We start from the raw sequence: 12954 nt of genomic DNA on the forward strand, positions 1-12954 counted from the left end.
AAGTCATAAAGTTTGCAAACTTTAAAAATAGAATAGACACACGTAGATGTAGTAGACAATAAAGAAACAAGACAGAAGAAGAATCAACGCCTTCGAAATGTGGTGCTGGAGATGGATGTTACCAATACCATGGCTAGCCAGAAGAACAAACTAATTAATCTTGGAACAAATCAAGTAAAAAATGTCACGCTAAGCAAGGATCATCAAAGTACGACTGGACACATCATACAAAGAGAGCGATGACTGAAGAAGGAACTTATGGTCGGAAGAGTAGAAGGAACAAGACGAAGAAGAAGACCAGTAACCCAATGCTTGATGTTATGAAGGTAATGACAGAGAAAACCCTGGTGGACCTATCTAGACTTGCACAAGATGGATCTTCCTACAGAGAGTTCATCCATCAAATCACCATGGCTTGAGATTGAGCCGATGTCCGTCAAATACTAAGATAAATAAATAAAAAAAGCGATGTAGTAGAGGCATAGTTTATTTTTCACTGTTGAATAATGGAGATGGGGTAGAATGTTGGATCATCGCCAATTGGGGTCAACAACTTTATGACTTATATTACTCAGGATATTGGGACGCTAATAGATCCCAAAAACAAGATCACCAGTGGTGGTCCGTTATGCTCTGTTCACCTACACTAAATTGAGTAGAAGTTGTCCCCTTTCTGTTATTCACTTTTGTAGAGTGAGAAAATGCATGAATTAACACTTCGACATTGAGGGACAAGATTTTCAGCTGTGGGTCGACCAACAAGCTAACACTTGAGAACTCAAAGTAAATTTTAATGGGTTCTTCACTATTTTTATACGCTCTACAACCACTCAGCGGCCACTGATGCTCGGTCTGAGCTGGAAGAGAGAGATGAGAGATTGACTCTTCTGGCTTACATGGAACGTCACTACCAATCAGTGGTTGTCAATGGAAAAAGTAACTTCATTTTGGTCTGAAAATATTGATTTCTGAACTCTTCCTGAGTTAAAACATTAGTATTGTTGTTTCTAAATGATTATGAACTTGTTTTCTTTGCATTATTTGCGGTCTGAAAGCACTGGGGGGGTTTTTTGACCATTTTTCCTTTTCAGAAAAAAAAATACTAAATTTATTGCTTGGAAATTCGGAGACATGTTGTCAGAAGTTTATAGAATAAAAGAACAATTTACATTTTACTCAAATATATACCTATAAAGAGAAAAATCAGACAAACTGAACATTTTGCAATGGTCTCTTAATTTTTGCCAGAGCTGTATAATAGATAATAAATAGATGATAGATAATAGATAGATAGATAGATAGATAGATAGATAGATAGATAAGAAAAAGAAGGCAGCACTCCAATAAATGATGAAAAAAAGTGGACTTTATTAGCCCATATGGTGTAATCACACCACATAGGCTAATAAAGTCAACTTTTTTCATCATTTATTGGAGTGCTGCCTCCTTTTTTTTCTATTATTTATACAAATGGATATTTGTTTGGAGGTCCTTGCACCCTGAATTTATCTATACGGTGCTGTTCCATTTTTCTTCTAGATAGATAGATAGTTAGATAATAGTTAGATAGATAATAAATAGATAAATTATAGGTAGATAGATAATAGATAGATGATAGATAGAAGATAATAGATACTGTAGATAAATAATAAGTAGATAGACAATAGGTAGATGAGTAATAGATAACAGATAGATAGATAGATAGATAATATATACATAGATAGATAATAGATAGATAGATAATAGATAGATAGATAGATAGATAATAGGTAGATAGATAGATAGATAGATAGATAGATAGATAGATAAATAGATGACAGATAATAGATAGATAATAGATAGATAATAGATAGACAGATAATAGATAGACAGATAGATAGATAGATAGATAGATAGATAGATGATAGATAATAGATAGATAATAGATAATAGATATATAGATAATAGATAGATAATAGATAGATAATAGATAGATGATAGATAGATGGATAATAGATAGATAATAGATAGATAGATAATAGATAGATAATAGATGATAGATAGATAGATGGATAATAGATAGATAGATTATAGATAATAGATAATAGATAGATAGATAACAGATAGATAGATAGATAATAGATAGATAATAGATAATAGATATATAGATAATAGATAGATAATAGATAGATGATAGATAGATGGATAATAGATAGATAATAGATAGATAGATAATAGATAGATAATAGATAGATGATAGATAGATAGATGGATAATAGATAGATGATAGATAATAGATAATATATAGATAATAGATAGATAATAGATAGATAGATAATAGATAGATAATAGATAGATAGATAATAGATAGATAATAGATAGATAATAGATAGATGATAGATAGATGGATAATAGATAGATGATAGATAATAGATAATAGATAGATAATAGATAGATAATAGATAGATAGATGATAGATAGAGATAGATAGATAATGGATAGATAGATAATAGATAGATAAATAATAGATAGATAGATAAACAGGTTTATAGATACAGTTGCAATCCAAATTATTCACTCCCCATTGTGAATTTTGATTATTATCAAACTTTACAATCTTTCTGCTGTTTTCCATACATGAATACAAGATCCATGTAAATATGACAAACCAACTAATATACCGTAAGTGTTTTCCCCAAATTCAGAGCAAAATGCATAAAACAATGTGCCAGAATCCCTGATCTAGAGCTCAGCACAGTGCACTGTAGGAATGGGTACAATACTTTTCTGCATACAGCGTGCTCGGTGCCGGTGCTTGTCAGTAATATTTTGGGTATTACAGGAGAGAGTCCATTGTTTGCCGTCTTGCTGAGTAACGTGTCCTTGTCAGATACACAAAGTGTCAGTATTTCTTGTATGACCTTTTGGGTTTGTAGAGGAACAGAAATAGCAGCGGAATGTGAGATGTGCCTTACACTATGCAAATTATAGTTATCACCCACTTCCTCGTCAGTAACTAAAAACTAAATAAAAAGTGAAGATCACCAGGGCGGATTTACTCTGTGTCATTATACGTGGTGACGCGAGAAGGAAAAGCAATGACAATAATTTGTTTTGAAAGATGTTTTCCACAACCTTTTTTTTTTAAGGAACGCTCCTCTCACCGAGATCACGCAGTAAGTTGTCATATACAGAGGAACCCAATGGCAAAAATTCCACTTCTTTACAGCACCATCACAGGGGAAAGAAAACGGTGTCCAATAAAATACATTGAGTGTCTTAGTAATGAAAAGCGCGTTGATCCTCCAAACTGAGAAATGCTCCAACCGCTGGGGCGACAAGGTGATTTTGGCCACAGGTCAAAGAGCTAAAAAAAAAAAATCACCATATGCTGTTACCAAATCGCAGCATAGTGCAAGTGAATGGGGAAATGTTGCGACGCAGAAGATACTGGAACAAGCAGCTTTAGTGGGTGAGTAGAAGAAAATGAATGTAATTGATAGGGATAGAGATAGGAGAGTCACTGTAGAGCACCAGGGTGGGAAAGATTGCTGCTTTTATGCTGCTACAGCGCCGCAATTCTATCAATCAGTCTCCTCTTACACAGCAATCTGTTTTTGCTTTTCTGCATTTTGTTATATTTTTTGGCATAAAATAGAAGTTTTTATACAGTGTTGTATAGACATACACAGAATCTAAAAACAAAATCCAGAAAATTCCATTCTATGATTTTTACATAATTAATTTGCATTTTATTGCATGAAATAAGTATTTGATACGATAAAAAAAAGGACTTAATATTTGGTCCAGAAACCTTTGTTTGCAATTACAGAGGTCAGACGTTTCCTGTAGTTCTTCACCAGGTTTGCACACTCTGCAGCAGGGATTTTGGCCCCCTCCTCCATACAGATCTTCTCCAGATCTTTCAGGTTTCGGGGCTGTCGCTGGGCAACATTGAGTTTCAGCTCCTTCCAAAGATTTTCTATTGGGTTCAGGTCTGGAGACTGGCTAGGACACTACAGGACCTTGAAATGCTTCTTACGGAGCCACTCCTTAGCTGCTCTGGCTGTGTGTTTCAGGTCATTGTCATGCTGGAAGACCCAGCCACGACCCATCTTCAATGTTCAGAACTCGGCACTCAAATATTTGTGAAAGCGAAGAGAATTCAATTTATTTTGCTTCCAGACATAGAACCAATTGTTGTTAAACGTTTTCGGTCCAAAGAGGACCTTCCTCAGAACAGTTCAATGTTATCTAGAGCAATAAAATTTTTTACAAAAACAGACATTTTTTTTTTAAGCAAAACGTACATAGAAAATCAAAAGAATAAAGACATCAGAAAGATAGAATCCTATTGTCTGTCTGATATCGCTTGGTGATAGCTATACTAATCAGCATATAAAAGTCAAATCTTGAAAACATATAGATAAATAAACATCGCAACATAAGATTTATCTGGGGAGCAGATGATATTTTCACAGGTCTAACCCCATGAACAGGGTTCAAAAGAGGTGCTCTCACGGGGAGACATACTGAAAAGGATATATAGGCTCCTCAGCATATAAAGTGCAATTTCCTTGTAGATCTAGTTATGTCATACGAACGGATTTCTTCCATGTAGCATGGAGTAAATGAGTGCAAAGTGTAAGGAGCCTAAGGAAAGAAATATAACAATGGTGTTTATAATGTGCCATATCAACCCCCGTGGTAACAAGAAAAAGATATATATATATAAACAGCATTGTAGTGGTGGACATAGTGGTTCTGAATCAAGAGGCAGAAGGTGATAAAATGGACAGTGTATAGCACCTATGTCCAGGCTAATCTGGTACTGCCCCACAGGTATCATGTGCAAAAAGAGTGAATTGGGTTACGGGACCTGACATTCACCTGGAATATTTTGGCAACACGAATGGCCAGGCAGGGACTCCCTCTGTTATTTTGAGTTATCCCCAATACTATGTGCTGTAATGATAGAGGCAGAACATTAATAAAGAGGTGAGAGGGTTAACTCTCGCGCATGTAGATCTCTTAACCCAGTGTATTGACCCAGGGTGGGTGGCGTGCTACGCCAATGGGTAATTTGGTGGTCCACGCTCTATTGAGGAGATAATATATGAGTAAATGGTCCGCAATGTAAAAGGGATGGTGGCGGAGAAAGGGTGCCTGCTTACCATTATAGAGCTCCAGCGCTGGTGGCGTTCTATGTCACCTGGGGAAGTGCGCTGTGTGCGGGTGAGCACTTCCGGGTTTAAGTGCCCAGGAGTTAGTGTCACGTGATACCGCACGTCATAGCGCTCACGTGTATGGGGGAGTGTGCGCTACAAATCCAGCACCATGAGCGGACATCGAGAGTCCTGGCAGCCTGCCCTTAATGGTTATTACGTGTATTGGGCAGTAAATGCGAACACCAGAGAACACTTATTGTGCCAGTGATGTGTGCCATTGATTCCCATATTTAATGTGCAATTTACCTGTGGGGGAAAGAAAGGGGAGCAATATGGTAATGCCTAATTATTGTGGAGAACCACTTGTAGAATAAATTATATGTATGCAACATAGGGGTGCCGGCTCGTGAATGTGTCAGAGAATGAGTGGAGACAATGCACTGTGAAATGTTATATAGTGCTGTATATACCGTATACTATACCGTGGAAAGAGCAGGGTGCCCAGTGAGAGACAAAGAGGAGGACTATCGATTCTATAGAGAGAAGAACGGAAAATGTGGATTAAACACAACTCATTAACACACCAATATTTAACTTCTATGTCAACATTTCAGTAGCATATGTCCTAATACAGTTTAAAAAAATGGCATATTTATAGAAAACTGGACATGTCATAATCCCTGTTGAGTCCCTTTGGTTCCAAAGTCTGTAGGGTAAATATCCAATAGGATTCACGTTTTTTCAGCAGCTTAGTCCTGTTTTGTCCCCTTCGTCTTTGTTCAATTTGCTCCAAGACCTGGAACCTAAGTTGGGCAATACTATGTCCCATTGTCCGGAAATGATGTGGAAGGGGGAGATGATCTCTGTTGCAGCGTATGTTTGACTTATGTTGCGATATTCTATCGCGTACTGCCTGGGTTGTCTCACCTATGTAGGCTAAACCGCAGGGGCATTTTATCATGTAGATCACATAAGAGGATTCACAGGTAAAAAAGCCTTTTATGGGGATACTCCTTCCAGTGTGGGGTGGAAGATTCTGTCTCCTTTTTGGATATTATTGCATTGTAGACAGCTGAGGCATGGGAAAGTTCCCCATTTTTGCGTACGTACAAAAACTTGTCTGGGTACTCCGGTGCTTGGTCCAATATCCGCCCTTACCAACTTATCTTTGATGTTCGAGGGTCGACGATAACAGGAGAGAAACGGTTGCTGAAATTCGGGAACATTGGGGTAACTTTTACTCAAGATGCTCCAATGCCTACGGAGTGAGGCCTGAACCCGCCTAGAGTAAGGATGATAAGTATTCACACAGGGTATACATGACCCGGACGTTTTGGGCTTGGGGGTTGAGTGTCTAGCCACTGTTAAAAGTGTCTTAGGATAACCTCTATCAGAGAATTTCTCTTCCATTTCTTGTAGTCTCTGATTCCTGGTATCATTATCAGTGACTATCCTCTCAACCCTCTGGAACTGTGATATTGGGATGGATTTTTTTATCGCCAGAGGGTGGAAACTGGTGAATTGTAGGAGGCTATTTCTATCGGTGGTTTTGGTATAAAGGTCAGTAAAAAGTGTGCCATCAATATTTTTGTGCACCATAGTGTCCAGGAAGCCAATATTTTCTGTGCTGTACTGTAAGGTAAATTTCAATTCAGGCCATACGTTATTGATATGAGTATCAAAAAGAAGGAGTGTTTCAACTGGCCCATCTCAAACACAGAAGATGTCATCAATGAACCTTCGCCATGTTTTGGAATGCTGTTTGAATAATGGATGCACAAATACATGATCTTCCTTGAATGATGCCATGTAGGCCACCACATACTACTCAAGTAGTCTTTACACTTCTATCACTCACACTAAGGGGATGGAGGCCACTGACCGACTATTGACGGAAGCCAACATTGATCCTAAAATCAGCCATTTTTGTTCTGACATGTTGGGCCTCATCCTCAGGGAGAGCTACTTTATGTTCCAGGACACCTTTTACATCCAGCGACGGGACCGTGATGGGCTCGAATGTAGTGCCACTTTATGCGGTGGCCTACATGGCGGCATTCGAGGAAGATCATGTATTTGTACATCCATTATTCAAACAGCATTCCAAAACATGGCGAAGGTTCATTGATGACATCTTCTGTGTTTGGGATGGGCCAGTTGAAACACTCCTTCTTTTTGATACTCATATCAATAACGTATGGCCTGTACTGAAATTTACCCTACAGTACAGCACAGAAAATATTAGCTTCCTGGACACTATGGTGCACAAAAATATTGATGGCACACTTTTTACTGACCTTTATGCCAAAACCACCGATAGAAATAACAGAGGGAGTCCCTGCCTGGCCACTCGTGTTGTCAAAATATTCCAGGTGAATGTCAAGTCCCGTAACCCAATTCACTCTATTTGCACATAATACCTGTGGGGCAGTACCAGATCAGCCTGGACAAAGGTGCTATACACTGTCCATTTTATCACCTTCTGCCTCTTGATTCAGAACCACTATGTCCACCACTACAATGCTGTTTATCTTGTTCTTGTTACCACGGGGGTTGATATGGCACATTCTAAACACCATTGTTATATTTGTTTCCTTAGGTACATTACACTGTGCACTCATTTACTCCATGCTACATGGAAGAAATCCGTCCGTATGATATAACTAGATCTACAAAGAAATTGCACTTTATATGCTGAGGAGCCTATATATCCTTTTCAGTATGTCTCCCCGTGAGATCACTTTTTTTGAACCCTGTTCATGGGGTTAGACCTGTGAAAATATCATCTGCTCCCCGGATACATCTTATGTTGCGACGTTTATTTATCTATATGTTTTCAAGCTTTGACTTTTATATGCTGATTACTATAGCTATCACCAAGCGATATCAGACAGACAATAGGATTCTATCTTTCTGATGTCTTTATTCTTTTGATTTTCTATGTACATTTTGCTTAAAAAATTTTTTTCTGTTGTTATAAAAAACGTTATTGCTCTAGATAACATTGAACTGTTCTGAGGAAGGTCCTCTTTGGACCAAAAACGTTTAACAACAATTGGTTCTATGTCTGGACGCAAAATAAATTGAATTCTCTTTGTTTTCACAAATATTTGAGTGCCGAGTTATTCTGAACATTTGGTTTCTAAGGGTGGGATACCCTACTCGAGCACCAAAAACTACACTCCTACAGAGTGCCGTGTTTATTCCATCTTCAATACTGTTACTGAAGGAAAGAGGTTGTTGGCTAAAATCTCATGATACATGACCCTATTCATCCTCCCTTCAATATGGTGCAGTCATCCTGTCCCCTTTGCATAAAAGTACCCCCAAAGTATGATGATTCCCCCACCATTCTTCATGGGTGGGACGGTGTTCTTGGGGTTGTACTCATCCTCCTTCCTTCAAAAACGGAGAGTAGCTTTGATACCAAAAAAGTTCTATTTTGCTCTCATCTGACCACATGACCATCTCCAATGCCTCCTCTGGATCATCCAGATGGTCATTGGTGAACTTCAGTCGGGCCTGAACATGTGCTGGTTTGAGCAGGGAGACCTTCGTGCCCTGCAGGATTTTAATCCATGATGGCGTAGTGTGTTACTGATGGTAATGTTTGAGACTGTGGTCCCAGCTCTCTTCAGGTCATTGCCCAGGTCCTCCAGTGTAGTTGTGGGCTATTTCCTGACCTTTCGCAGAATCATCCTTACCCCACAAGGCGAGATTTTGCATGAAGCCCCAGACCGAGGAAGATTGAAAGTCATCTTGTGCTTCTTCCATGTTCCAATAATTGTGCCAACAGTTGTTGCCTTCTCACCAAGCTGCTTGCCTATTGTCCTGTAGCCCATCCCAGCCTTGTGCCGATCTACAGTTTTGTCACTGGTGTCCTTAGACAGCTCTTTGGCCTTTGGCCATGGTGGAGAGGTTGGAGTGTGATTGAGTGTGTGGACAGGTGTCTTTTATACAGGTAACGAGTTCAAATAGGTGCAATTAATACAGGTAATGAGTGCAGAGTAGGAGGCTTCTTAAAGAAAAACTAACAGGTCTGTGAGAGCCAGAATTCTTGCTGGTTTTCAGTGATCAAATACTTATTTCATGCAATAAAATGCAATTTAAATATTTAAAACTCATACAATTTGATTTTTAGGTTTTTATTTTTAGATTCTGTCTCTCACAGTTGAAGTGTACCTACGATAAAAATTACAGACCTCTCCATTCTTTCTGGGAAAACTTGTAAAATCAGCAGTGTATCAAATACTTATTTTCCTCCATTGTAGCATTGATTTGCAACTTTCCTGTCAGTACAATTACTGTTATAATATCCAATATTGCTGCCAATTGCTGTAATTTGTTTTTTGTAACTTATCTAGAATTTTTTTGATGCTTATTTATCTTACGTTTATATTTGCAAATCTATCCCTATTTTTGGATGGGAACTGGGATAAAAAAAATACTACTTGACTATGTTAATCTCATCTTCTATCTTAAACAGCTCCTCAGTGTCCTGGCTTCCTGTTTTCCAGTAATGGTGCATTCCTGATGGCAGACATTTCGGAGCTGTGGCCTAGCTGCACTGCTAGTTCGAACCATGCTCCTTCAGATGGTGCCAGCAGCGGCAGATTTGCCTCTTCAGCATCAGAGGAGCACATGGAATATGAAACTGAATCCAATGATCCAACCACCAGCTCCAGTGCAGCGCTTGCATGATGTATAGCAATTAACAAAGAGCTAACAAGAATGCGCTCCTTGCCTAGGGATCCGGCCTCTCCTGATAGACTGCTGATGTGGTCGGTAGCCTGGGCAATGAGCAGTAAACAGTAAAATTTAAAATTTCTCCATTCTTGAGTATGGATAGGATTTTAAATAAGAAGTAAACTGAAAAGTCACTTGTTTTACAAGCACTTTGCTATTGTACTCATTTCAGAATGTAAGAATCAGGAGGTATGGTCCTGAATGGCAGATATGTGCCACCGAGGTGGTTGGCCTCACTAATGTAGAGTCTGTTCCAGTAACACTGGGCTATTGAGAACTTTTTAGTTTGACTGGATTTTGGGTCCAGGATTTAGGAGCGACCGAAAGAGTCTGGGTGGGAAAGGTCATTCCCATAATCCATCCCGTCGTGTTTACAGCCCTAATAATACCAGCTGGGTTAGATCGGCAGTGTGGAGTTTGCGCTGGAGATGTGTTTGTTTGGTGAATGCATTTAAAACTGCTTGAGCTGATACTACAAGAGTATTGAGATTGGTGAGGCTGCTGCATTTACTTTATTTCATTGTGCTTGAAGAAAGTACTGTTTATGTTATTCATTTGTACTGGAGAAAAGCTGTTTTCGTTTTGGAACTGTAAAGTTTATGATGGACAATAAACTTTATTCTGTTTTGATATAAAAACCCAGTGCCGGTGCAAATCCAAGTGGCTACCAGATAGCTGGAACCCTACAAGAAGTTGAGACAGACCCATTAGAATTTAAAGACTCCAGACAGTTCTGCCATTTGACCTGCAGTTTAAATACTTTTATAGTTTGATAGATTGTACTTTTTTGGGGGCGCAATACCAAATATGTATATTTTTATTGTTGTTTTCATTTTTTATATTTCTTTATTTTTGAAGTTGGAAAAGGGGGAGTGATTTAAACCTTCTGCAAGCCTGCAGCTGCCATGGTAAACCATTGACAAAATTACCATCGTTTTGGAAATAGGAGCTTGCACTCCATTGAGCCAAGAGACAAAATCATGTTATTTATAACGTAAAATATGTAACATAATATATAACATCTTTATTTCCTTGCTTTGAATAGCTGTTTTACATGCATATAACACATATATATAGTATAGATAGCAAAAGTATTCATGACATTATACAAGCCACTCCCTGATTGGCTATGGTGTTGCCAGCAATACCACTACTGACCATCAGAGGTACATTTCAATCAAGTAATATTTAATGTAAATAATGTATATACACATATATATTTATATATAATTATAACATGCTCTCCCTTGATCACCTGGATCCACCTTTACGCTGTCTTTTTATTTATTGCACCTCCACCCCCTGGCCAAGCTCCTTGGATCATATTTTACTCCAGTGTTGGCTAGTGTTTTCCAATTAACATTTTTTGAGGCTCTACAAGATGGGGTACCCAACAAGGGTTCCTCTGATTAAACCTTGTTGACAAGACATCCCTTGATGTCTAGGGGTGCCATGTAGGGAGCATCAAAGCTTCAACAATGACCCTTTTGGTATACTGAATAAACTCTGGAGCCCTCATCACTAAACGTCAGTCATAGGTATTTGCCCACAAGAGGATGTTCTCATTGTACAAAACATTGAACTAGTTGACCGATACTGTATTATTTTTTGATTTTTTGCAAAAATCCTTGTAGCTGATTTCTGACTATGGAGTTTCTTCCTCGTTAGACACTGACATTGTAGTTCATGCGACGTCTTCTTAAGCTGTACACAGACTGTTAAGGAAAGAAAAAATAATCATATCAGTACTTTACAATAACTTTAATTTTTTTCATACAAGTCACTGGTCAGGCAGCTACAAATGTTGTACCACCTGGCTCTTTTTGAATATTCCATAACCGTGCAGTCCTTGCCTGCTGAGCAGGGGAAGGCACTTTATTGTTATCAGTCCTTCCCTCCTTCTCTACCAGGGGAGGATACTTTACTATTACATAGTAACATAGTTACATAGTTATTAAGGTTGAAGGAAAACTTTAAGTCCATCTAGTTCAACCCATAGCCTAACCTAACATGCCCTAACATGTTGATCCAGAGGAAGGCAAAAAAAACCATGTGGCAAAGAGTAAGCTCCACCATGGGGAAAAAAATTCCTTCCCGACTCCATATACGGCAATCAAACTAGTTCCCTGGATCAACACCCTAACAAGGAATCTAGTGTATATACCCTGTAACATTATACTTTTCCAGAAAGGTATCCAGGCCCCTCTTAAATTTAAGTAATGAATCACTCATTACAACATCATACGGCAGAGAGTTCCATAGTCTCACTGCTCTTACAGTAAAGAATCTGCGTCTGTTATTATGCTTAAACCTTTATTCCTCCAGACATAGAGGATGCCCCCTTGTCCCTGTCTCAGGTCTATGGTTAAAAAGATCATCAGGAAGGTCTTTGTACTGTCCCCTCATATATTTATACATTAACATAAGATCACCCCTTAGCCTTCGTTTTTCCAAACTAAATAGCCCCAAGTGTAATAACCTATCTTGGTATTGCAGACCCCCCAGTCCTCTAATAACCTTGGTCGCTCTTCTCTGCACCCGCTCTAGTTCAGCTATGTCTTTCTTATACAGCGGAGACCAGAACTGTGCACAGTATTCTAAGTGTGGTCGAACTAGTGACTTGTATAGAGGTAAAATTATGTTCTCCTCATGAGCATCTATGCCTCTTTTAATGCATCCCATTATTTGCCTTTGTAGCAGCTGCCTGACACTGGCCACTAAATGTGAGTTTGTCATCCACCCATACACCCAGGTCTTTTTCATTGACGGTTTTGCCCAGAGTTTTAGAATTAAGCACATAGTTATACATCTTATTACTTCTACCCAAGTGCATGACCTTACATTTATCCCCATTAAAGCTCATTTGCCATTTATCAGCCCAAGCTTCTAGTTTACATAAATCATACTGTAATATAAAATTGTCCTCCTCTGTATTGATTACCCTGCAGAGTTTAGTGTCATCTGCAAATATTGAAATTCTACTCTGTATGCCCCCTACAAGATCATTAATAAATATGTTAAAAAGAAGAGGGCCTAATACTGACCCCTGTGGTACCCCACT

General features: G+C 38.6%; 1 protein-coding gene across 1 annotated transcript in view; it reads right to left on the minus strand.

Annotated features, from left to right (window-relative positions):
- The window catches only part of LOC143803786 (uncharacterized), an 80081-nt gene that overhangs the window by 22215 nt on the left and 44912 nt on the right, over positions 1-12954 (minus strand). The window contains exons 4-6 of the mRNA XM_077281553.1: positions 11564-11608; positions 9767-9937; positions 6533-6779 (exon numbers count right to left, since the gene is read on the minus strand). Of these exons, the coding sequence (XP_077137668.1) occupies positions 6533-6779; positions 9767-9937; positions 11564-11608 (463 nt within the window). The remainder of the gene's footprint in view (positions 1-6532; positions 6780-9766; positions 9938-11563; positions 11609-12954) is intronic.

Source organism: Ranitomeya variabilis, chromosome 2 (genome assembly GCF_051348905.1).
Source record: "Ranitomeya variabilis isolate aRanVar5 chromosome 2, aRanVar5.hap1, whole genome shotgun sequence".
Taxonomy (NCBI): domain Eukaryota; kingdom Metazoa; phylum Chordata; class Amphibia; order Anura; family Dendrobatidae; genus Ranitomeya; species Ranitomeya variabilis.